The sequence below is a fragment of the Eptatretus burgeri genome, chromosome 15, assembly GCF_056783735.1.
Source record: "Eptatretus burgeri isolate ZD-2024b chromosome 15, Ebu_testis_v1, whole genome shotgun sequence".
Taxonomy (NCBI): Eukaryota; Metazoa; Chordata; class Myxini; order Myxiniformes; family Myxinidae; genus Eptatretus; species Eptatretus burgeri.
In genome coordinates, this window is record NC_140975.1 from 44,077,449 (window position 1) to 44,104,363 (window position 26,915).

The 26,915-nt window shown below is 45.0% G+C and overlaps 2 protein-coding genes across 9 annotated transcripts in view; one reads left to right on the forward strand and one right to left on the reverse strand.

Moving 5' to 3' along the window:
* The window catches only part of LOC147012074 (E3 ubiquitin-protein ligase TRAF7-like), a 113,873-nt gene that overhangs the window by 70,600 nt on the left and 16,358 nt on the right, over positions 1-26,915 (forward strand). The window contains exon 22 of one of the 3 annotated variants that reach the window (XR_015051979.1): positions 980-1,534. The exons of 1 other annotated variant lie outside the window; for it this stretch is intronic. The gene's annotated coding sequence lies outside the window, so the exon portion shown is untranslated. Of the gene's footprint in view, positions 1-979; positions 1,535-26,915 lie in introns of those variants that run through there. One more of the 3 variants, XR_015051980.1, reaches the window with a different exon arrangement.
* Positions 7,758-26,915, reverse strand: part of LOC147012075 (caskin-1-like) — a 274,888-nt gene continuing 255,730 nt past the window's right edge. For 5 of the 6 annotated variants that reach the window (XM_085858227.1, XM_085858229.1, XM_085858225.1 and 2 more), the window contains 3 exons: positions 26,050-26,915; positions 24,974-25,514; positions 7,758-9,421 (listed from right to left, as the gene is read on the reverse strand). The exon at positions 26,050-26,915 is cut by the window's right edge and continues 1,570 nt beyond it. In XM_085858227.1, coding sequence (XP_085714353.1) covers positions 9,325-9,421; positions 24,974-25,514; positions 26,050-26,915 — 1,504 coding nt within the window. In that variant the 3' untranslated portion in view covers positions 7,758-9,324. Of the gene's footprint in view, positions 9,422-18,241; positions 18,327-24,973; positions 25,515-26,049 lie in introns of all 6 variants that reach the window. The other variant, XM_085858226.1, reaches the window with a different exon arrangement.

Here is a 26,915-nt window from a genome sequence, read left to right on the forward strand (position 1 = left end):
AAAAATATAAAAAACTGAAGAAAGCATCCTCTCCAGAAGAACATAACAGAACAACCTTTACATGGCTTTTTTCAAACTACCTCATTTCTTTCTGATTTATGGACCATTCCTTCTGACCTCCCACTGGGAATGTTTTTAAGTGTTGATTGAGTCACTAACACATTTGCCCTTTCATCAAGATGACCACTTTGCTCTCAGGACTCTAAGGCAATGTGAGAGCCACGGACCACTGACTGCAACTCTGGGAATGTCATCTACAGAATTTCATGTACTCTGTGGGATCGACATCGCTGAAACCAGGCGAAGACTGGGCGATTGCTTTCGGAAACACTTGTTCAATGTAAAAACTCTCTGCCTGTCGTCCTTCTGAGGTCGGCAAAATGAGTGCCAGCTTGCTGGTATCCTGTGTCAGAGTGGCGACCCATCCAGGATTGTGCCCCAATAGCCAAGGAGACTGCTTAGGCAGCAACAACGCTCTGCACAGAGTATGGTCCCGATGGATGGATGGAGTACAAATTAACATCACAGACCTCTCCATTGCTGGTTATTTGACATCTCAATCATTAGGCCTCTGGTGACGAAGTCGCCGGTGGCATTATGTTTTTGGGTTGTAGTCCGTACGTACATAAGTCCATCCATGCGAATTTTCTCTGTTTTCTCCGAAACCACTTATCCGATTGACACAATTTTCACCATCGATGCGACGACTCATGCAGAATGTTTTTGTGATAATTATGACATCATAGGTTACGAAGGGTGGCAGCAATTTTGGAAAAATGGGAAAACTTTGTACCTTTGTCTCCGAAACCGCTCCATGGAAAAAATTGAAACATGGCACATTGAAGTACTCCCCAATGGGAAACGAGTGTTTTTGATGTCATATGTGGCTTAGTTGTGACATCATAATTGCATATGTCAAATGCTGCATGCGATGAGTATCTCCTGTGATGAGTCTTTTGGTCTCACTCTCTCACCGCAGGCAGGTCGGTGGTCTTTGTCTTCGACCGTCTTCTCTCCGGCCTCACCCTCCTACTCTGTCTGAGATATGTCTCCCTCCCCCAAATTTCCGCAGGGCGCTCAAGGTCCGCCAGCAACCCCCTTCTGGTAAAACTACCAAAATCAAGAATCCATCTTGCACCTCCTTTTTCTCTTCTCTCTCCTTTTCCTTTTCTCTTCTCCATACTCCCATTTTTCCAAGTTTATTTATCACAAGCAAGAGTGCCCATCCCCAGTGACTGGAAAAGTTTAAATTAATTGATCAATTTAAATGATTTCATGGACTTCAAAAAGGTGAATTGTGTTGCACTCTTGGTTTCACTGAGGGCCAAGCTCTGAGATACTTATACCTTCCACCATGAAATGATGGTGCAACATCGGTCGGAGGAGGTTGGATTTATCAAAAAAGACAGGAAAATTAGATTTTTTAAAAAAAATAGTGTTTGTCCATGAAGATGTGTATTATATCTACTTTTAATCCAAATGTTCATGTTGATTTTAAAGACACTCGAAGGAATAATAAAAAGGTGAATGTTGAGCTTTGTGTGAATGTGCAGCTTTTAAGTGGAAGTGGTCATTGTAAATGGGAGACGACCGACCACACACACACTCTCTCTCACACTCACTCCCACACACACACTGACACTCTCACTCACACTCTCACACTCACACACACACACTCTCTCTCTCTCTCTCACACTCACACTCGCACTCATGATCACACTCACACTGACACTCAATCTCACACACACACTCACTCTCACACTCACTCTCTCTCACACTTAGTCTCACACTCACTCTCTCACTCACACTCACACTCTCTCTCTCTCACACTCACTCTCACACTGACACACACTCACACTGACACTCACTCTCACACTCTCTCACACTCTCTCCTCACACTCACACTGACACTCACTCTCACTCTCTCACTCTCACACACTCATTCTCACACTCTCAATGACACTCACTCACTCTGACACTCACACTCTCTCTCACACTCACTCTCACTCACACAAGCCTCGCTGTCACACTCACTGCCTCACACTCACCCTCGCTCTCACACTCACTCTCTCTCACACTAACTCACTCTCGCACTCACACCCACTCTCACAGTTTCACACTCACTCTCACACCCACTCTCAGTTTCACACTCACTCTCACACACACACTCACATTGACACTCACTCTCACACTCACTGACACTCACTCTCTCACTCTCACACTCACTCTGACACACACTCTGACTCACACTCACAGTCCCTCACTCACTCTGACACTCACTCTCACAGTCACTCACTCACACTCACACTCACTCTCACACTGACACTCTCTCTCTCACACTCACTCTCACACTGACATTCACTCTCACACTCAATCTAACACTCTCGCTCTCACACACTCACTATCACTCTCACTCACTCTCACTCACTCACACTCACTCTCTCTCACACACTCACACTGACACTCACTCTCTCACACTCACTCTCACTCTCACTCATTCTCTCACACTCTTACACACACTCACTTTAACTCACTCTGACACACATTGACACTCACTCTCACACTCACTGAGACTCACACTCACTGATACACACACACACTCTCACACTCACTCTGACACTCTCTCACTCTGTCACTCTGTCACTCTCTCACTCTGTCACACTCTCACTCTGTCACACTCTCACACTCACTCTCACACTAACTCACTCTCACAGTCATTCTCACTCTCAAAGTCACTCTCACACGAACTCACTCTCGCACTCACACTCACACACACACTCACATTGACACTCACTCTCACACTGACACTCACACACACTAACTCTCTCACTCACTCTCACATTCTCACACTCACTCTCTCTCAAACTCACACTCACTCACACACACACTCTCACTATCACACTCATTCTGACACACACTCACACTCATTCTCACTCTCTCACACTCACTCTGTCACACTAACACTCACTCTGACACACACTCATTCTCTCACTGATATTCACTCTCACACACTCACTCTCTCACACTCACTCTCTCTTACTCACACTCATTCTCACTAACACTCACACACTAACTCTCACAGTCACTCTCTCACATTCACCCACTCTCACAGTCACTCTTACACTCACTCTCACTGACACTCACTCTCACACTGACACTCACACTCACTCACACTCACTCTCTCACACTCACTCACACTGACACTCACTCTCTCACTCTCTCACACTAACTCTCAGACTAACTCTCACACACACACTCACACTATCACACTCATTCTGACACTCACAATCACACTCTCTCTGACACTCTCACACTCTCTCTCACACAAACTCACTCTCACAGTCACTCTCTGTCACTCTCACACTCTCTCTCACTCACACTCACATTGACACTCACACACACTCACTCTCACTCTCCAACCCTCACTCTCACTATCGCACTCATTCTCACACTCACTCTCACACACTCACTCTCACACGCACACTCTGACACTCACAGTCACTCTGACACTATCACTCACTCTCACACTCACTCTCTCACACTCTCACACTAACTTTCAATCTCACACCCACTCACACTGACACTCACTCTCATACTCACTCACTCACACACTAACTCTCAATGTCAGTCACTCTCTCACTCTGACTCTCACACACACTCACTCACACACTCACTCTCTCACTGTCACTCTGACACTATCACTCACTCTCACACTCTCTCACTCTTACTCACACTCATTCTCACTAACACTCACACACTAACTCTTACTCTCACAGTCACTCTCTCACATTCACTCACTCTCACAGTCACTCTCACACACACTCACATTGACACTCATTCTCACACTGACACTCACTCACTCTCACACTCACTCTCACACACACTCACACTGACACTCACTCTCACTCACTCACACTCACTCTCACACTAACTCTCTCACTCACTCTCACACTGACACTCACACTCTCACACTCACTCTCACACACACTATCACACTCATTCTGACAATCACACTCATTCACACACTCACACACTCACTCTCACACCCACTCTCACACTCACTCTGTCTCACACTCATACTCTCACTAAAACTCACACACTAACTCTCACACTCACACTCAGACTCCCTCTCACACACACTCACTCTTTCACACTCACACTCAGACTCCCTCTCACACACACTCACTCTTTCACACTCACTCTCACACACACACTCACTCCAACCCTCACACACTCTCACACTAACACTCACTCATACTCACTCTCACAAACACACTCACTCTCACACTCATACAAACTATCACTGTCACACACACTCTCACACTCACTCTCTCACACTCTCACAGACAAACTCTCACTCTCACAGTCACTCTCTCACACTCACTCTCTCACACTCACTCTCTCACACTCACTCTCTCACACTCACTCTCTCACACTCACTCTCTCACACTCACTCACACACTGACACTCTCACTCTCACACTCACAATCTCACTAACTCTCATAGTCACTCTCTCACACACTAACTCACTCTCACAGTCACTCTCTCACACTCACTCACACCCACTCTCACACTCACTCTTACACTCACATTGACACTCAATCTCACACTCACTGTCACTCGCACTGACTCTCACTCTCACACACACACTCACTCTCACACTCACACCCTCGCTCTCACTCACTCACACTCACTCTGACTGTCACTCACACACACACACACTGACACTCACTCTCTCACACACACTCGGACTCACTCTGACACTAACTCTGACACACACACACACACACACACACACACACACACACACACACACACACACACACACACACACACACTCTCACTCTCACTCTCACTCTCACTCTCACTCTCACTCTCACAATCACTCTCTCACTCTCACTCTCACAATCACTCTCTCACATTGACACTCACTCTCAGACACACTCAATCACATTCTCTCACTCACACACACACACACACACACACACACACACACACACACACACACACACACACACACACTCTGACACACTCTGAGTCGCTCTCACAGTCGCTCTCACAGTCGCTCTCACAGTCGCTCTCACAGTCGCTCTCACAGTCGCTCTCACAGTCGCTCTCACAGTCGCTCTCTCACACTGACACTTACTCTCACACACTCTCACTCTCACACACTCTCACTCTCACACACTCTCACTCTCACTCTCACTAACACTCTCACTCTCACTAACACTCTCACTCTCACTAACACTCTCACTCTCACTAACACTCTCACTCTCACTAACACTCTCACTCTCACTAACACTCTCACTCTCACTAACACTCTCACTCTCACTAACACTCTCACTCTCACTAACACTCTCACTCTCACTAACACTCTCACTCTCACTAACACTCTCACTCTCACTAACACTCTCACTCTCACTAACACTCTCACTCTCACTAACACTCTCACTCTCACTAACACTCACTCACACACTAACTCTCACAGTCACTCTCACAGTCACACTGACACTCTCTCTGTCTCACTCTCACATTCACTGTCACACTGACACTCACACTCACACTCACTCACTCTCACACAAACACACACACTCTGACACTCACTCTTACACTCACACACTCTCACTAACACTCACTCACACACTAACTCTCACAGTCATTCTCTCACACTCACTCTCACTCTCTCACACAAACTTGCACTCACACACAAACACACACACACTGACAATCACTCTCACTCACACTCACTCACTCACTCACTCTCACACTCACTCACACACTCACTCACACACACACTCACATTGACACTCACACTCTCTCACACACACTCACTCTCTCACACTGACTCTCAGTCTCACACTCACTCTGACACTCACTCTCTCACACTCACACACACTCTCACTCACACTGACACACTCTCACACACACACACACACACACACACACACACACACACACACTCACTCTCTCACTCACTCTCACTCTCACACATTCACTCACTCACACTCACACTCACACTGACACTCACTCACACACACTATCACTCACTCTCTCACACTCACACTCACTCACTCTCACTCACTCTCACACTCCATTTTCCTATTATTCCCCTTTTTTTCTCTCCCAGTTCCAGTCCCTGAGACTAAACTACTCAAGTTGGACCCTCCCTTTCGTGAGGTGTAAAAATGTGCACATTATGGTGTACCACTTTTGCAAAAGTAGTTGCTGGAATGAAGAACTATGTGCTGATTGGTTCCACTAGTGAAGTTTGGTGATCGACCAAAGTTTGAAAATTTTCCCGCCTTTTTTGACCGTGGGGTTTCATTTTAAAATTTCAGGAAAAATCCATATTTTTAGAAATATTGATTTTTGAATATTAAAAAATATATATTTCTCTGTGTTTATATGGCCGAATGCATGTCAGTGGGCACCACTATGATAGTAAGTACCCGTAAATATTATTCACAACTTGTCCCAACATTTTGAGAAGGTGTTGCCATTTTGGAATTTCACTGAAAATCCCATATTTTGACAATTATTGAATGGCACATTGTTAGGAATTTACAGATTATCACTCGTAGCGTTTTCATAAAGACATTATTAATAATGACAAATGAGAGCATGATCAATTAATTTTGAGAACAACCAAATATGTTTTAAGCGACATGGTTTTCATATATGACAACATAACAATCTCGCAAACAAGCAACCACACAGATATCTTATTGAGAACATAGCGTTTGTTTTGTATAGTCTGGGTAAAGCTTCCTGTGTTCTTCCACGCACTGTAGCAATGCATAACGTTGTTTCTCATCATTGCACATATTAATAAAGTCAGACACTAGCTTAATTCCTCTTTCAGCAAGATCATTTCCGACACGCAAAGAATTAGCACTTTTGCAAAATTTCCTGTAACTAGCGAACTTGTCCCACATAGCTACAGGAGCCCTGACTATTGGTCAGTCAAGGTTTATCTGCAAGTACACAACGAAAAAAAAAAAGATTTCATTACATGTCCACAAAATATACTATTTTCACTGAATTTGCAAAATGGCAACCCCTTCTCAAAATGTCGGGACAAGTTTGTGAATAATATTTACGGGTACTTGCTGTCATAATGGTGCCTACTAAAGTGCATTCGACCATCCAACACACAAAGAAATATATATTTTAAAATATTCAAAAATCAATATTATTTCCAAAAATTTCAAAATGGCGGCTCACGGTCATAAAAGGCGGGAAAATTTTCAAACTTTGGTCGATCACCTAACTTCACTTGTGGAATCGATAGGCACATAGTGCTTCATTCCAGTAACTACTTTTGCAAAAGTGGTACACCATAATGTGCATCCACCTTCATGTGCACCCTGATCTCTGAAGTTCTAATGCACCCACATCAAACTTAATTTCACCCTGTGAAATTGCCCTGACCCCATCTCCCTCTTGCTTCAATGAAGAGTTAATGGCTAAAATGTCAGCTTGTGTTTGCTTCTGACTGTAGTTAGCATACCTTCCGCCGATTCGATCTCCGACTTCAAAATTTGAACTTGTGTATGATACCTTATTGCTCGACTTGATGCTACTCTTCTGGCACCACAATTAAACCAAATGTAAATTGTATGAAGGTGTGCACAGCTAATTCCATGAAACGACTTTGTTACAATGCCCAAAACATTCATGTTCTCAAGCAGAGTGGGGTTGGGGGAAGGGGGAGGGTGGTCAGTGTTGGAGAGGAAACTTCACATCATTGTAAAGCATCTGTTGGCTCAGTTTAATGAATGTTGAAGATTTTCATCAAATGCATCTCAGGCCTCTGATTGACAGTTTTAAACGTAACAAATCGTGTTAGCCGTAGAAATAAACAAATACAACTGCTTGTCAGCGATACCAGTCTGCAATAAAAAAAATGTGATGTTATAAAACGGCCACTTCTCGAGCAAGCATTCATCACCATACAAATGACGTGATTCAGCACATTTTTTTTTTCTTCCAGCAAAAGCAGAACCTTCAACGTCTTTTAATACGCTCACAAAATATATCTGTAATAATAGCAATCTCAAATATATAAGCATCCGAATATGATACACGACTATGTCTATACTATCATTATGACGCATGATGGCATTGGGCCGCCGAGGCCAGCGTGATCTATGATGCCTTTCACGTGAGCATTTGATATATGGTACATATACATAAAAAGTGCAAACTTATGCTTAAGTGGTTTCTTTCTTTTGTTTTGTTCCCATCTGTCAGGTAGAGTTCATGAACTATTTTCTCAGTTTCGTTGAACTGTTGACAATTAATTGGTGGAACTGTCAATTTTTGGATTGGACATTTATGATTTATCCGACGATGAGTTTAAATTGGGAATTGCATGCAGATAAGTTTTTTTTATGGGGATTATATTATATGGGCTTTAGCAAATCGTGTTCTGATGTTGAGACCCGGGTCATCATGCCGCATGACCATGCATCATGTATTTACCGCTCATCAATGTATTATTGCCTAACACCCAGTTTGTTTTTAATAACTGAAGGTGGAATTGCCATCTGGGCCCTGAAACCATTTCTCATGTGATTTTAAAATATATTTATTTATTTATTTATTTTAAAAACAATCCCATGGGTTTTTGTTTTAAAATGAAATCGCATGAGGGGTGGGGGCGGGGGGGGGAGGTGCGATGAGCAATTACACTTTGGAAAGAAGGCCGACATTCTTTGATTCAATAAAATAATATTAAAAGTCCCAGTTCCCCCATTAAGCATCACACTTTGCAGGTAGAGATTATTACACGCTCGTTTTTCTTTTCCTTCGCGATTTGCACCTTTTTTGTTGTTGTTCAAAATACCTCAATCGTTTCTTATATTATATTTTTTATCGTTTAATATCTTCTACTCTGTAACCTCTCCTAAAGGGGTAACTACCCCCTTTCACTGAACAAAGACAAGAGGGAATCTTTCAAGCTTTGTACAGGGATGACCAATGCAATGCAATTCAGACCTTGCTTGCAATGGTTGCAACAGCATCGAGAGAAACACAGCATGTTGCAAATTTACAAGCATCTGAGCCAACAACAATCACAATCACATAGTTCTGCCACATCAGATGTCACATCCTAACATTTTGTGTAATGAATGGCTTTGTGTTTACTCGTTCACTTGGTTAAAAAAGAAACTTGAACATAAATAATTTATCAGAATTTTTGACACACGATGACCCTTTAAACAGAGCTACTGTGGTATATATGGACACCTTAACTGAGACGTGACCCTGAAGGAGCCAAACTATGCACATTGCCTTTCATTTGAAATCTCAACTTGAAGTTCAATCCAACATGGCATCCAGCTGATCTGCAAGGTCGTCAAACATGCTCCCAATGTCATCCAGAATGTTTCCTGTTGGTGGTTGCTGCTCCTGTGAACTAAAGGAAAAGTACATTTCAATCATGAGGAATGAGATAATGTTACTCTTTGATAGTAGAAGGGAACATCACATGTTGCATGGTAAAGATAAATAATCTCTGTTGGGCATACATTAAAAGTCATAGACATACATTAAAGGTACTTTGAAGAAAGAGTACAGAAACAAGTTGAATTGGAGAGTTCACAGATCATACCCAATTATATACTCCACTGGTCAAAAGTTTTAGAACACCCCCATTTTTACTGAAATTTAAGCAGTTCAAGTCCAGTGAATAACCTGAAATGGTAAAGCTAAGTGGTAAACTGCCAGAGATTAAAAAAAAAAGTTTAGGTTACCAAAAACTGAAAAATAATGTAAATTTCAGAGTTGTTAAAAAAGGCCCTTTTCAGGAAACAAATAATGGGTTAGTAACTGCAGCTGTTCTGCAGCAATGGAAGTAAATTAAGCCTTGAAAGTTGATGCAAACAATTCTGACAGGTATCCCAACTTTTGTTGATTAGTTAAAACCCCTCTGTCTGAATAAAAGCAGTGTTGGAACAGACTGTGTTGCTCCACCCTCTGAAGCATTATTTTGACAATATTGCACTGCATGAAGAAGTATATTGCTATTATAATGGTGAGAAAAAGACAATTAACAAAGGAAGACAGACAGACCATGAAAAACCTTAAAAGTGTCAGTCTTTCCTTCACAGAAATTGCAAAGAGAGCCAAGGTTTCAGTGAGTACAGTTTCCTACACCATCAAAAAGCACTTGGAAACTGCCAGGAAGAGGGCTGGTTGACCCAAAGCCACAACACAATAAGAAGACAAGTTTCTGAGAGTCAACAGCTTGCATGATAGATGGCTCACAGGACAGCAGCTTCAAGCACAGCTTAACACTTGTTGAAGTAAGGGAGTCTCAGTTTCAACTGTGAAGACAAGACTTTGAGATGCAGGTTTAACAGGTTGAGTGGCAGTAAGAAAGTCACTGCTAAGATGCCAAAATAAGAAAAAGAGGTTTGCCTGGGCCATGAAGCACCGCCAGTGGATTACTGAAAACTGGAAGAAGGTCTTATGGACCGATGAATCAAAATTTTAAATCTTAGGTTCATCACGCAGGGTTTTGGTACGGCGTGGAGGAGGCAAAAGGATGGTTCCTCAGTTTGTAACACCAACTTTCAAACGAGGAGGAAGCATGATGATCTGGGGCTCTTTTGCTGGATCCAGAGTCGGCGACTTGCACAAAGTGACTGGCACCCTGAACTAAAAGGGCTACCACAGCATTTTGTAGCACCATGCAATACCCTCTGATCTATGCCTAGTTGGTCAGGGGTTCATCCTACAGCAAGATAACGACCTAAAACATACCTCCAGGCTATGTCAGAACTACCTTAGAAGAAAATAACAAGACGGTAGGCTTCAAATCAGGGAATGGCCAGCACAGTCTCCAGACTTAAACCCTATCAAGCTGGTTTGGGATGAACTGGCCAGAAGGGTGAAAGCAAAGCAACCTTCAAGAGCAACACATTTGTGGGAACTTCTGCAACAGTTGGGAAGAACTTTCCGAACAATATTTGATTTCCATTGCAGAAAGAATGCCACGAGTATGTTCGGCTGTTATGTCTGCAAAAGGTGGCTACTTTGATGAGCCAAAAGATTTGATTAAATTTTGTTCAATAAAACGATTCCATGATTTTCAACAAGTTCAACAAAACTTTTTTTTATCTGCAACTGTTTATTTGTTCTCTGCTTTAATTCCAGAGTACATTGAAACATTAAACTGCTTAAATTTCAGTAAAAACTGGAAAAATGGGGGTGTTCTAAAACTTTTGACTGGTGGAGTACTTTAATTTTAAAGATGGTTCTGAAAAAAAATTCGTTGAAGTTTCTTCTCAAAATAAGTTTTGCATTGCTGAAGCACTTGTACACCACCCTTATATTAGGGTTGGGCATACAACCATACTTTTTTTGAAAGGAGTGTTTTTTATGGCCAAATTTCATGCTGATCATGAATCCGTTGAACTTTTTGACATAGGATGATGTCTTAGGTTGGTAAAATGCAAAAATTCAAAATGGCAACCAAATTTACCCATTTTCAGGTAAAATTTGATAATTATGGCATACTCGGGCATATGATATTTCATTTCTTATGTTTTCAGGGTCGCTGATATCGAATATGAGGTCAAAACAGTGACATGATGGCTGTGCCCATGTAATTTTGGGAATTGACCATGCTTGCGATAAGGTCTTTTGCAATATAGAGCAAAAGATTGGTGTTCAGAAGTTGCCACACGTATCTGCCGGTGAGAAAGTATTCGCATCTCCCAGTACCAGCGTCCATACCTTGGCACAGATAGCAATCGCCAAATTGTTGTCACCAAGCCACGCTGCACATTCAATATCACTATATAATGATTATAAAAATTGGATGGATGCTCAGGGGATTAAACACGACGCTTTCAAAGGCTTTACTGCTAATCGTTTTGGACGTATCGCAGAAATAGCCAGAGAATACTTGAGTCGCCGCCAGTCAATATTAGATTTCTTCGACGCTATTGTTGATCCTAATACCAACAAATTAGTAGTCCCATTTGCCACGTACATCCAAAATGATTGGTTCTTGTGTTGTGCTGAAGTCTACGGAATGCTTGGTGATGCGCTGATTATGCCTCTGATGGGACTACTGGTATTGATAAACGTGAAGATCATGATGGTGGTGAGAGAACTTGGGAAGGTGTCAGGTCATTTTTCGATAAGAAAATACCAGAAATTAGAACCAAGCAAGAGTGCATGAATGCGGAGAGCGGTCAAGCCCGATTGTATGGTGCTGTACTGAATGAAGTTCTTGATGCACTGGACAGACAGTTGTCCGAGATGGACTTTTTTGCAGGACAAGGTAGTGACGACGTCAAATTGAAACACGCACCACTGACAAATTTAGGATGCGAATCGGAATTCGCCAAACTCGATAACCGTATAACTTTCAGTGGTGGATCGATGACAGTGAGAACTCATTCAAGGAAGAATGTAGTTTCAACGGATAAACTCCTCAAAGATTCGTCATTCACAGATCTCAGTGAAGATGAGAAGTTGAAGAAATAGAAATGGGAAAGGTACTCAGAAGAAGTTGCCCAGGTGAAAAAGCTTGAACAAGAGTTTATTGCTAAGGTGAAAACAAGTCCACAACTTGCGCTTCTGAAGAAGCAAGAAGCGAAGAAGAAGAAAATGTCCAAAGTGCTACTGGTACTTGAAGAGTGTAAGAAGCATGGAGGTCCAGTGACTCCTATTTCCCTTGACTCTCTTGAGAGACTTAATGAATCACAACTACTCAAGGAAAAAGACTACCTTAGATCAACAGTGGCACCCGATATACGCCAGAAGCGTAGAGTGAAATGTACCGACGGAACAAAAACTTTCACGTTTGAGAAGTTCAGTGTAGACGAACTGAAAACATCTATCAGAAATGCTGTCAAACCAGAGGACAATGTTTCTGTCGATGTCGATATATTGCTGAAAAAAGTGCTTTGAATGTTGAGGAGATGTTGATGTGATGATTAAAGTAGTAGTTTACGGAAATTTGTGATATCTTGATTTGATTCTTTGAAATTATGGTCACGCTCACATTTTTGTGCTGATTTTATCGCAATATGCATCCTGGGGCAGTCTGGTTGACCTGTACGAGTTTAAAAGTATGATTATCGATATCAGCAACCCTGAAAACATAAGAAATGACATATTACATCCCCGAGTAAGCCATCATTATCAAATTTTACCTGAAAAGTGGGTAAATTTGGCGGCTATTTTGATTTTTTGCATTTTACCAACCTAAGACATCATCCCAAATCAAAAATTTCAACGGATTCGTGATCAGCGTGAAAAATCGCCATAAAAAACACTCCTTTCAATGGGACAACAGAGAAAAAGTCGATGTGTGCCCAACCCTACTTATATACTGCAATAAGACGTCAAGTCGGTTTGGGAGATGGAGGCTTTGTTGATCACCATAGAACACAGCGTTGATCAGCATCGTATACAGCCATATCGGTGCCTTTTTCACCCCAACACAGGCCACACCTGTACTGTACTGAAATGGGAGATGCTTAGCAGGCAGACACGAGCGGAAGGACAGTCGAGCTGGGCTGTGTTGTACAAGTGCGAGCGCGGGCGTACTCTGCCCGGCGGCTCCCCTTTATTCCGTATCCGGCACACTCACGAGCCGGGCGACTCCAGTATTACTACGACGCCTCAGACGGCGCGCACACCTTATATCCCTCGCAGATACGATGACCACCACGACCCCTCCTCCCATCATGCATCATCACCATGCCCCTCCCCGTAGGCCCGCAGACTACACCACACTCCTCCCTCCTAAAAGTATGATTATTAAATGATCAGTATTATAAGAAGCATAGACAACACGAAGAACCTCGGTATAATAATCATGCAAATAAAATGAAAACAGCGAAGTATAACAGCACATCACATCATATAATGCGTGGAAGCGAGCTACTGGAGAAGCACAGCAGCACTACACAGCGAAAACGCCCCCAGGCAGACTTGAAACAGATAAACCTTTCGAGGCCGGACCCCCGCTGTCTGGAACCCGCGGCGCCACCGCCAGACCCAACCGACCTTGGTGGGGGCGCTGAACAGCACCCTTGGCTGGAAGCAACAAACACTCCCCAACCCCCACGCACCATAATCAGTTGAGATTCCACCGCATGGCCAAAACGGCCTTGAGCGCACCCAGAGAGCCACGCTCCAGGCGCCAGGCACGTCTGACCTCGCTGAAAGCAGAGGTGGGGGTAACGCCGACCAGCGCACGAGTCCCGGCTCCGAGTCGATCTCCGAGACCCACACGGCAGTTAGACGGTAGTAATTCCATTTAAACCCCACTTCAACCATAAGCTCGTTATAAATCAATAGGAATAACATTTGAACCATTGCGAATTCATTTTTCCATACAGCGCGTTCTCTTGATAAAATCCCAGCACCTGACAAAACAACCACCCGTGGCCTGGGGCAACTGGAGGCCAATAAACCCTCTTTATTCGCCCCCCACCTCTCTCAAAGCCCCCACATCACATTGATCATAATACAAATCCCATTGACTGATCCCCGCCAAATCCACTTTCACACGAGAACTGCTGGCATTTATTTCAACAACGTTAAACTGCATCACTAGAGCAAGGAAAAACATATATGCCCTGAACAACAACCCACAACCCACATCACGAGTCCGTTTCTTGGTTGTCGACTTGATGTTGCGACTCGCGACTCCCTTTAACGCCACGGGCTCCCCGCCACCTGTTGAAGCTGCCTGAACAACACCGACGCGCATTGCCTCACGAACACTGCCGAAGCGCGGGAACTCATCGCGAGCGAAGCGCGGGAACTCATCGCGAGAGCTGATATGGCTCTCGCCGCTTTCGACCCGCACATCACCGCCGCAGGCAGCAACGAACGATCGCTCCCGCTGCATCGACGCGGCCCCCGCCGCCAGAGCCTCGCCCTCGGTACTCGACGAAGGTCTCGAAGAGAGCACTGGCACATCTGCAGGTACGAACCGGAGATCCAGTCCGAGGTGCGCCAGCCCGTTCCGACCCAACAGGGTCCGGCTCGCCGGCATCGTCATGCCCCGGTTGCAGGCCGATCTCCAGGTCACTGGGGTCCTGCTGCGGTGCCCCTTCGCTCCCGGTGCGACCGTGCTGCGGTGCCCCTTCGCTCCCGGTGCGACCGCGCTGCGGTGCGCGCCCTCGTCCCGCACCGCTAGGCGCGCGAGCACCCTGCGGCACCTGTGCCATCGCACGGACTCCGGGCTGCGCGACCTGCGGCACTTGTGCGGTCACCGCGTGGACCTCGGGATTAGCCGCCATGCTCCAGCTGGAGCTACTCATTACGTCCTGGCCAGCAATGGCGCGGACATCCGTGAGTGTCTGCTCGACAGATGAAGCAGTCGCGACCGCCGAGTCGAATGTGATGTCGGTCAACCGTAGGATGGCTGCTCGCAGACCAGAAATAAAACGATCTCTGAGCCGTGCCGGACGCTCCTCTGTCGTGAATTTGCACGGCACAGCCGAATGCGATGCGCGGCCAGCACGAGTGGACTCAATTCGACACCCGATCCGTGCCTCGCTCACTTCCACCTCCCCTGCCACTGATCTTGTCATCTCCGGATCAATTGGAAGCAGGTTTCGACCCGGGACGGAAGGATCGCTTCGCACACCGCCATCTATGACCGTAACAATGGGTGATGACCCTCGGCCCACACACTGTAGACGACCTCGAGAGCTCAGACCGCCGTCCGAGTGATTGCATTGCCACGCTCGCCCACGACCCGCGCCGCAGACCATGCGCATGGCGGTGCGTGCCTGGCCCATCGCGATGACCCCCAAACCATCTGCCGTGCCCCGACCATCGAGACCTCGGACATTCTCCAGAGCTTGCGCGACGTCCCACGCCGCGTTCGAGCCGAAACGAGTGTCCTCGACAAAACGAACAGTGAGCGCGGCCGTTGCCCACTCGACGTGGCCGAAGTCGATTCCGACGAAGGCGGGCACACGTACGTTTGCCGTGCACCGACCCTCTGCCATGCTGGCGAGACCTTTGGCTCCGTAGCTTGGAACCGCACGGGTCATTTGCCACCCTTACACACGCCGATCCGAAGATCCTCGTTCGCCAACTGTACTGTACTGAAATGGGAGATGCTTAGCAGGCAGACACGAGCGGAAGGACAGATACGATGACCACCACGACCCCTCCTCCCATCATCACGCCCATCATGCATCATCACCATGCCCCTCCCCGTAGGCCCGCAGACTACACCACAACACCCACTTCCCACGGGCTACGCTTGACGTCTTCCATTGCGGACACCATTTGTACAACACGGCCACGTCGTACTCCTGTTATTGGAGGTATCATGAAGGCACTTTGTGTTCTAGTGTTCGTGTATATAATTCAACTTCAATAAAGGTTTAAAGATGGAAAAAAAAAAAATTCTGGGTTTTACTGCCGTTTTACCCAGGACATCACCCTATCTCACATGTTATATTAGTTCTTTGTGCCTATTGTATGTGTTCATTATGACATCCTTAGAAACCATAAGTTTCCTGTGAGATCATAATATTGTTACGAATTTGGGAATTTGATTGCACACAACATTCAGCTTCCTTTAATCAGCTATGTCGATAAGTGCTTGTTCCCTAGATAGCTCACCTTCCATTGTTTAAATGTTCAGAAATCGATTAGATGTGCTGCGGATCGATTTAATAGTTAGGGAACGAACAATGGAGACACCCCTCCCTCTCTTCTGAGAAGAGCAAGAAGAATCCTGCCGTCCCGTGACTCATGATGTCAACAACTCCCTCCCACCCGTGGCTGAGCGAGGGATGGAACACGAGGGCATGAGTCATGAGTCATGAGTCACACCGGGAGTGGGGGAAGGGCGGGAGAAGGATAAGAGGAGATCTTTTCTCTTGGTTCTTGGGCAGAGTTGAAAGGGCAGAGTTGGAGAAGGGAGTTGAGGGGAGTCGTTCAGCAGACCGTCGGGTCCTGCTTGGCTTGCGTTAGGGGTTGAGCCCTTCGGAAGCTTTTTGCTTCGGCTGGCTCAGTGAGCTTCGGCTGAGGCCTGGCTCGGGAGGAGGCTTTTTTTGGAGGCTCTTTGCTTTGACGGTTCCGTGAGCTTTGGCTTCTGCTTGGCTCGGGAGAGCTTTTTGCTTCAAGCTGCCCTGTTTGGAAGGAAGTTAAGCCGGTCGCTCAGCTCGAGCTGCGAGTGGTGGCTTCTTCTTCTTGGTTCGTGGAGCTCTTTGTTCTCCATTTTGGTTCCCGGCTTGGTGTGACTCATTGACCTCTTCGTGGAGGTGGTTTCTCGGGGAAGCGACACATCGACGGGAAGGATCACGGCGATTGGATCCAGCTCGCTCTCACTGGAGCCTGGGTCCGAACAACTTGAAGACCACACGAGGTGGAGAGGTTCGAGATAGGTTCTGAGTTTCAGCTCACCTGTCTTCTGAGCTGGAGCTCGTTATTAAAGGCCTCTGCCACCATTTCTTGGGTGTGTGTGTGTGTATGTGTGTGTGTGTGTGTGTGTGTGTGTGTGTGTGTGTGTGTGTGTGTGCGTGCGTGCGTACGTGTGTCCGTGGGCCCGTCTAATAAGTAGGAACTGCTGTTAAGTGCAAGTGACTGTACATAATAAGTAGACGGTTGTAGTTCTTTTGTCGTGCTTTTGTTGCTTGTATAATTGCATACGTGTTTTGCCTTGTTTAATTGCATATGTGCTTTATTATAATAAATGTCCTTGTGTGAATGTAAACCTGTTCGTTGCGTTCATTCCCTCATTGAAATGCCCCATCTTGCACTCGGAATGTAGTTGGTTTTTAAATAGCCGATAAATAGAATCGGGTCCGGCGAGGTCTGGCGATAATACCCGCTCGGTTATCCCAGAACGGAACGGACCGCTTAAGCGGTTCGTGTCCAAGCAGGCCTTCGCCGAGGTACGGTCCCTCGGTAGGTTACCCGTGTGGGTACTTCGGTATATCGATATTCGGCTATTGACCCTATTTCGCGCGGGTAGAATATGGACTGGGCCGTGGTGGGATTAAAAACCCACCCGTGACTGGTTTCTGGTGTTGTTCCAGAAAGTCACGACTGGATTGTCCGTTCGGTGGGCGAAGCGACCGCTATTGGTTAGACGCGGTCGTTCGCACGCCGACGGGCAGGAATTCCACAACAATATCATGAGACTTTTTGAGGTATCGTGCTATTTATTTGTTTAGCCCGATCTCTCAATGGTGAAGAATCACTTAAAAAATTATCGGATCCAGATCCGGATCTTCACCAAAATGGAATCAATTCTTCCTTGTCACACACCCAACCTGTCCACCAGGTTTCGTCTGAATCCATCCACAACTTTTTGAGATATCCTGCACACAAACAAACAGACAGAGAGGGGTGAAAACATAACCTTTTTCATCTTTGGTGGCAGAGGTAATGAAGAGTAATTGGGAGATAAAAGAGGAAAATGAACAAAAAGCAAAAGCAAGAATTTTAATAAATAAAGAGAAATGTGAAAAAGTCATCTCGAATCATGTTCAGTTTTTGGACAGCACATCTGAGGAAGGACACAGCTGTCATCAAGAGGGTTCAGCTTCGAATGACTGAATGCACTCCAAGCCTAGCTCGGCACAGCCATGAGGAGCAGTTGAAGGAGACGGGACGTTTTACATTGGAAAGGAGGTGATGCAAGGGGTTTTGTTAGAGATGTTTAAGATGAAGGGGAGAGGTGAACCAAAGGGTTTTTCAGCAGAATGAACAGTGACAGGACTTGGGGCCACAACCTGAGAGTGAAGAGGAGGAGAGATGGGATAGTGATAATGCATGGGTCTCACTCAGTGAGTAGCTGTGTGAAATGGTGTCACTGGAAAGGTAGTGGCATCAGAAACGGGAGATTGGTTTAAACTGAAATGATGTGGGTACTTCAAAGTATTGTGGATAGAGGGATCCATGGACATTGGCACGACTCCTAGGTAGCTTAGGTATAGATAGATGATTGTTCACATGTGCAGTGATTGTGATGGGGGGGGGGGGCGTCTCTTCAAAAGGTGAATGTGTGGTTGGTGTTTGTGCACTCCTCATCCAACAACCCCATATACAGTCAGGTTCCTTGTGTCCATAATTTGACGTTCGTTGGAATTTTTTGGAAAGTAGCTAACCCCAACATTTTTGGAAAGCTTAAACAATACCAAAACAGAAAATCCATGTTTCACATTTTTTCAATGCATATAATGTGGTCAAATCGGTCGTTTTGGGGTAAAAACCCGTTTTTTTAATTTCAGCTCTGAAAATTCAAAATATCAGCTCTGAAAATTCAAAATTAATCGCAAGCAGGCAACTGATGATGCATAATTGTTAACTAGAGGACAGTTCTTAATATAGAATACATATATATATATATATATATATATATATATATATATATATATATATATATATATATATATATATATATATATATATATATACACATCTGTATTTTGAGCAATGGTTGCCATGGAAACGGCTATCATTTTATCAAATTACCGTTTATTTAATGTATTGCTTTCAAATCTTGAAACAAGTAACGCATGAATATGGTGATCAGGAAATGCACTTAATGTCAAATATGAGTTTGTAGCCAATTGGCATCACTGTCTCTAATGTCACTCATCATTGCCATCGTCATCATCACTATCGTGGTCATGCCATTCAATATTGAGTCCTCGCCATTCTCACATGAAGTGTTGCACATGCAAAGATCAGTGCATGTTAAGTTCTTGGCCCTGCAGGAACATCTCTGTGATGAACATTCTGTCTTGCACTGGCACCTTATCATCTCGATAATTGCCTTTGGTGTAGGGAGAATGTCTGTTGTTGTCGGTTTGAGTTGACCACTCGTGTCCTTGTGGAAGCCATTCTTTAATCGATCAAGAAATGTTTGCTGAGAAATTGCTGCTTGACCCCAAACGTATGCCTGGATATGTACCCACATGATATGCTGCCTCAGAGCACCGACAGTTGGTGGTAACTTGTCATTCTCAGCCATGTTCTTACAGAAGAGATGCCACCGAAGTTCAGGGATGTTGGAAATATTGACACCACTTGGACATAACCTGAACAGACAAATCTTGCTAAAGTTGTGTATAGGTCCTCTGACAGCACAGCATCCTTATGCTTCAGTCACATTTGGCTCAGCGGCCGTAGGATCTAAAAAATCTACAGCCACTAGCAATTATAGGGCGGCCGCAGTATTTCCACGGTCACACAATGTAGCAGTCACATATGTTTTTATTTTTTGGGTAGCCGCACGGGGTATTTAGAAATTGTGGAGACCGAAAACGTGGGGGTGCCGTACGGTCTTTGATTTGATGTCGCACGGTGACCTTAGGACGTCCCTGTGGCAGCCAGAGAATTTTCAAGGCAGATGCAAGGTAGCCTCAAGGTGCCCGCAATGCGACCACAGGGGGGCCCTAAGGCGAACGTGGAAATAGTGTGGCCGCCGTAATTTTTGGGGGGTTGACAAAATTCATTTTTCATTGATAAGAGTCTACGGAAAACGCACCAATAACGCAAGCCCACCATACGCCCTACGTACGGTCGACGTGGAACACATCTACGTCATGGCTCCGGTTTGTCAAATTGCTACGGCCAACCGAGAAATGAAAAAAGTTATAACTCCGCGCTTTAATTCCACGGAGACCTCTACAGCCTGTAAAAGATAGCCATATGGCGTAGGGCCACCCTGAGGCCACCTCAGAAACTCTGCGGCCGCCACACGTTTCTATCAATTCAGGGGGGTACGGCCGCCATATCCTAGCCATAGAGCAAATGTGACTCATGCTTTACAGAGCATAGCAAAGGCATCTACCATGTCGTCATCGGCCTTCAAGTAGCACTGGAACCACTTTGCCTTACCATGTCGAGCGAACCGCCCAGTATTATCGGCACCTGTGAATGCGTGGAAGGCTGGCAATGCCTGGGCTCTCTCCTCACCTAGGGCCTTCCAGATTGGCTCGATTTTGACAATGCTAGATGCCATTGAGATAGATGTGTGTCTTGGCAGGAGATGATAGTTTGCTATGGTAAGAACCAGAACATCTGTATCAGGTGAGAATATTGTCAGCTCAATATCTCCCATGTGTTGCTGTGATGCAGCTATTGCTTGCTGGATCATCAACGTATCGGCCTCCTCATGGTTATTCGCCTCAAATTGGAGACCCCTGTTGCTCGACGTCCGCCCAGATGCCGAAACGACTACCACCTTTGTTGAATCGCGGTTGTATTCTAGAGTTTTCTCTGCCAAGTCCTCCGTCAGATCAGCCTTGGTTTGATCATGGGACAGAAATCAACTCATTGTGATGTGTTTGATACTGGTATCATCCTTGACCTGATATTGGACTGGTGCCTTTCCTTGACGTCGTTTGTCTCCGATTGTGCTCTTGAGGGAATCTTGCTTGTACGTATCAAAAACAAGAATTACATGGTCAAAGCCTCTGGTCAGACTCATCACCCTATAATTGAAACATTCACTGATGTCCTTCACTGTTATGACCATTTCTGGTTTCTTGGTCATTTTCTGGACAACTACCATTCCATCCACGACTGCGACCTTCGTGCTAGTACTGCCATCAATTACATCAATCCAACTCCTAGCCTAACAGAAAACGCAATTGAAACCTACAACCCCATGGCCATTCAAACCATAATCCTACCCCATACAGAAGAACATAAAATGACAAGAAGGTACATACGCCTCAAAGGCTATCACAACTTACCGAAAAAAGGAAGAAAGGTGTTGAAAACCGAATATGATGAAACGAAGCTCCAAAGTAAACTGTCATGAATAAATCGAGAATAAACGAAGCGAACTGAAAATGACGTCATAGTGCTGCACGTGCTTGGACGCGTGCCGCGCCAAATCACGACGTCATGCCACGCTCAGCAACTGTAACCTGAGGCGATGGCATGGCGTCGTGACGTGGCGTCACCTATGTTCCCTACAAGATCACACTTCCAATACATCAAAGTACAAAAACTTAAAATCAAACATTTTACTACTGAAGGTGCCGAAACCTTTTGATATTGAACAGACACACCAATGTTTCATTGCACAGATGGCCGTTTCCATGGCAACCAACTGTTCCAATACTTGAAAATCATTATACTTATGTGTAAGTTAGTCATGGTCACTATATTTAACAATTATTTAGGCCATCCGATGGAAAATATAATTAAAAAAAATATATTAAAAAATGGCAATTCCACTCCAAAAATGCTGTTTCCATGGCAACCGACAGTCAAAATGCAACATTTTATTATCTTATAAAATCCATTGATAGCCATTTAACAGTAATCCATCATCAGTTGGTTATTTTGTATTGTTTCAGATATTTTAAAATTGGAGTTCAAAAAAAGCGTTTTTCACCCCAAAACGACCTTTCCAAAAGTTGAAAAAAATGTGAAACATCATTTTTTTATTTAAATAGATTTTAAACCTCTCAAAAATCTATAGGTTTGCTTCTCTCCAAAAAATTCCAACGAAATTACACAAGGAACCTGACTGACTAATACCCCACCTCCTCCAAAAACAATAGTACAAATAATTAAAATTAAAACAAAATATTGTATAAAAAGTGAAGAAAACACCTGACAGTGATGTCCCTGTGCTTGCTGCATTGCTCTCCTCGCGCAATTAAATGAGGAAATAAATTGACAGATTGAATTGATGTGGTGCTCATCGTGTGCAGGAATGATGGGTCAATTGACCTCCTGTGTCAGAGTTACCCAGGTAACCTGAACACCACTCGCTCGAGCAAGCATACGCTCTGTACCCAGTTTGGGAATGGAATCAAAGACCACCGCCCCACTGTCCCCAAAGCAATCTTGGCCAATGTTGATCGATGATACATTTGGAGTCTCAGTGGATCATGTAGAACAACGTTGTACTCAAGTTTGTCGATTCGCTCATTAAAATTTTATCATGTTCGAGTCTTGGAAGCAATAAAGTTTTGAAGAATATTCCACACTTTTGATAAATTCAACATGGCTACCCTTCACCACATCTTTGCAATTTCTTCAACCAAATTGGCATTTATCCTTTTTCTATCCAAGCCATATTGGGAGAGGAGTTCTGACTTGTGTAGCTTTCGACAATTAATAAAGTTTTTTTGCTTTTGATACAACTCAACTACAGTAATTGGACCCTAACCGGTTTCATCGGAGGGGACTGTAGGTTTGCTCTCCACATGTCTGTCTGTCCCACCTTTCGTTTTTACCCCCCACCACGTGGCGGAAGGGGGATATTGTTATCACTCGGGTCGTCCGTCCGGCTGTCCGTCCGTCCGGCTGGCTGGGCGTCATCATTTATAGCTGTGAGTGCGATAACTCATAAACTGTTCGCCATATCGATTTGAAATTTTGGTCACACATGTACCATCTGAAAAGGAAGAACCCTATTGATTTTGGGCGTGGCCAGATCCAAGATGGCCGACTGGGGTGGCCATCTTGAAAAAAATGTTTTTCGCCATATCGATTTGAAATTTGGGTCACACATGTACCACCTGAAAAGGAAGAACCCTATTGATTTTGGGCGTGGCCGGATCCAAGATGGCCGACTGGGGCGGTCGTCCGTCCGGCCGGCTGGCTGGCATGGCGTCAACATTTATAGCTAGCTGTGAGTGCGATAACTCATAAACTGTTAGCCATATCGATTTGAAATTTGGGTCACACATGTACCACCTGAAAAGGAAGAACCCTATTGATTTTGGGCGTGGTCGGATCCAAGATGGCCGACTGGGGTGGCCATCTTGAAAAAATGTTTTTTCGCCATATCGATTTGAAATTTAGGTCACACATGTACCACCTGAAAAGGAAGAACCCTATTTATTTTGGGCGTGGCCAGATCCAAGATGGCCGACTGGGGCGGCCATGTTGAAAACAATGTTTTTTGTAATAAATGGAAAAACGCTTATCTGATTTCAATTATTTTTCAATGGCGGAGGATTCCCCATCTCTGATGGTATATTTTTATCACTTTTCTACCCCACTGCTTTACTCAAATTGGCTGGATTGTTGTCCTGACTCCACCCCACTGCTTCAATCCAATTGGCTGTATATTTGTCCTGACTTCACCCCACTGCTTTACTTCAATTGGCTGGATAGTTGTCCTGACTCCACCCCACTGCTTTACTCCAATTGGCTGGATAGTTGGCCTGACTCCACCCCACTGCTTTACTCCAATTGGCTGGATAGTTGGCCTGACTCCACCCCACTGCTTTACTCCAATTGGCTGGATAGTTGTCCTGACTCTACCCCACTGCTTTACTCCAATTGGCTGGATAGTTGGCCTTACTCCACCCCACTGCTTCACTCCAATTGGCTGGATATTTGTCCTGACTCCACCCCCACTGTTTTACTCCAACTGGCTGGGTAGTTGTCCTGACTCCACCCCACTGCTTTACTTCAATTGGCTGGATAGTTGTCCTGACTCCACCCCAATAAAATCATGCGCCGCCATTGCATGAAGCAGTATAAATCGACAGGCCTTAGAAATGGGTGTTAGTCCATGGCCCAGTCTAATTGGAATGGTCCCAGGTATATAACCACGATGTATTATATACGCACATAAGCCGTACACACGTTTTTGCTTCATGTATGCACATCGGGTTATTTTTAATATGAAACGGGAAAAGCCGAGAAACGAACGAAACAAGGCGAGCAAGAAAGGTTTTCTTCATTCTGGTTCCGGTTCCGGTTCTGGTTCCGGTTCCGGTATCGGTTCGGGTGTGCGTTCAAGTAAACGAATTTTTATCTCCGGTTTGTTTTCCTCGTTGTCTATTGGTCTCTAATCCACAAAAGACATCAGTAAATGAAAATTGCTTTTCCTTTTATTTTGCCGAATTGACCCCAAAGCAGAGGGGTAATAGGGTTTCTTCTTCTTCATCAGGGGAGGTAAGGGACACATTGCAAAGCAATTCTCACTCTTGTTATTCATGCCTTCATTGATTCGTTCAAGATGAAATAAAAGGGAACTCACCTCCTGTCCTGCAGCTTCTCTTCCACAGCCTGCAAGGCTGCAGCTAAAGATGCATTGGTCTCCACTAGCCGTTTGTGAGCAATTTCTTTGTCACAAACACCAGCTGAAGTAAAGGGCTCCTTCCCGCCAAAACCTTGGATCTCTGATCGGGCAGCTAAGTGCTGTGGCGATTTGGAAAGGGCGGGCTTGGCAACAAGATGGCTGGAAGATGCTTGGACGTGCTTATTTGTCCCATTCTGTCCAGGTGATTGCTCGAGTTCAGATTTTTTGGTTGATTCTGGAGCGCAGCCCACTTTTCCTGCGGAAGCCATTGCAGGTTGAGCAACAGGTCCACTTGACCTGACGGGGCAGACCTGGGCTCGGGATGGTGGAGGAGGAATCGGAGCAGCCACAGGAAACGCCCTGGCCTTTTGTAGGTTGTGAGAAGCTGAGTTTTGTGTTGAGCATTCTGGTCTATATTCCGAGGTTACTTGATGCGGAAGCCTAACTGTTGGTGGAGGGGATGCAGTACGACGTCGAGTGGAACCGGTCATTTTAACGTCTGGAAAAAGAATGTTTAAGAAGGAAATCGATCAGACATGCCTGTGATAAAGAATGCATTTGACAAGTTTGAAGGAAGGGACATTAGGAGTTGCACCAATATAATTTATCAATATCCATTTTTGAAAACGAATCTATATTATTTTGAGGAAAGCATGACATTCACAATATATATATATATATATATATATATATATATATATATATATATATATATATATATATATATATATATATATATATATATATATATCTCGTGCAGCCTATGGCTGCTGGTTGCATCATTGGTTGGGACGCGGCTATGCTGCTGATGCAGTGTCCCCCGAACCAGTACACTGGTACTCATTTTGCCGACCTCAGAGAGGATGACAGGTTGAGTCAACCTCCTGGTATATTTTAATTCAGCGGCCAACGGGGCTTGAACTCAGGACCCTAGGATCCCAAGCCGAAACCCTCACCACTAAGCCAACACCGGGCTTATATCTAAATCCAATTAAAATACACAAAAAGCAGGACAAACAAATACTCCTACTCACCGAGTGCAGTGGCTGACAATACGAGTGGCTTCTTTGTGATGGCTAAAGGACCTTGCTGTCCCAGCGATACAAACACAGGCTTTGGAGAAATGGCGGGCTTTTCTCGCCCGCTGCCAGGCAATGCTGAGGTGGCTCGGTCCCGTTCCCTGGGCTGAGACAAAGATTGCTGTCGGGAATCCTTTTGTAGGTTCTGATAAGCTGAGTTTTGTGTCAGAACCTTTTGTGGGCTTATTTCCTTTCCTTTTGGCCTCCGTTTCACTGTTCCTGATTCGGTCAAGTTCAAATGCACCTCACTCGGGCACAGTTGTAAATTGGTTGGATTTTCGGTCACTGCATTTGCAGGTTGATGTTCTGATGGACCTTCTTGAGTGTTACGGCATTCATCCTCTCTGAGGGAGCCCTCCGGAGTGACATCTTCGGCTTCTTTCATTGGTGAGCATACACCTCTGGGCCGCTGTTTTATTGTGAGGTTTCCCTCTTCTGCAAATGGAATCGTTTCCGTGGAGCTCGCCTGTGATGGTGGGCGTTCTAGCTTATCTAACTCCTCCTCAATGTCCTTCAACTCCGTTTCATCGTGGTTTGCCTGTTCTACAACCAAATCATCACATGTTATTAAGGACTCTGTTCCATGCTCCTGCACATTGCAGTTTGCTCTAAGCCACGAAGCTGTCTCATTTTTTCGTATTGAGCTTTCCCTGTCCTGGATGAAGCACGCGCTGAACTCAAAATCATCACTCTCATCTGTGGTAAAGCCCTCTCTGTCCATAATGTTGCTACTGCCAGTCGTGGTTGTAGCCAGGGGTCGACTGCCAAGGTGTATACTGCTTGTCGTTACCCCATCATATGCTGCGTTGCCTGGAGTACCC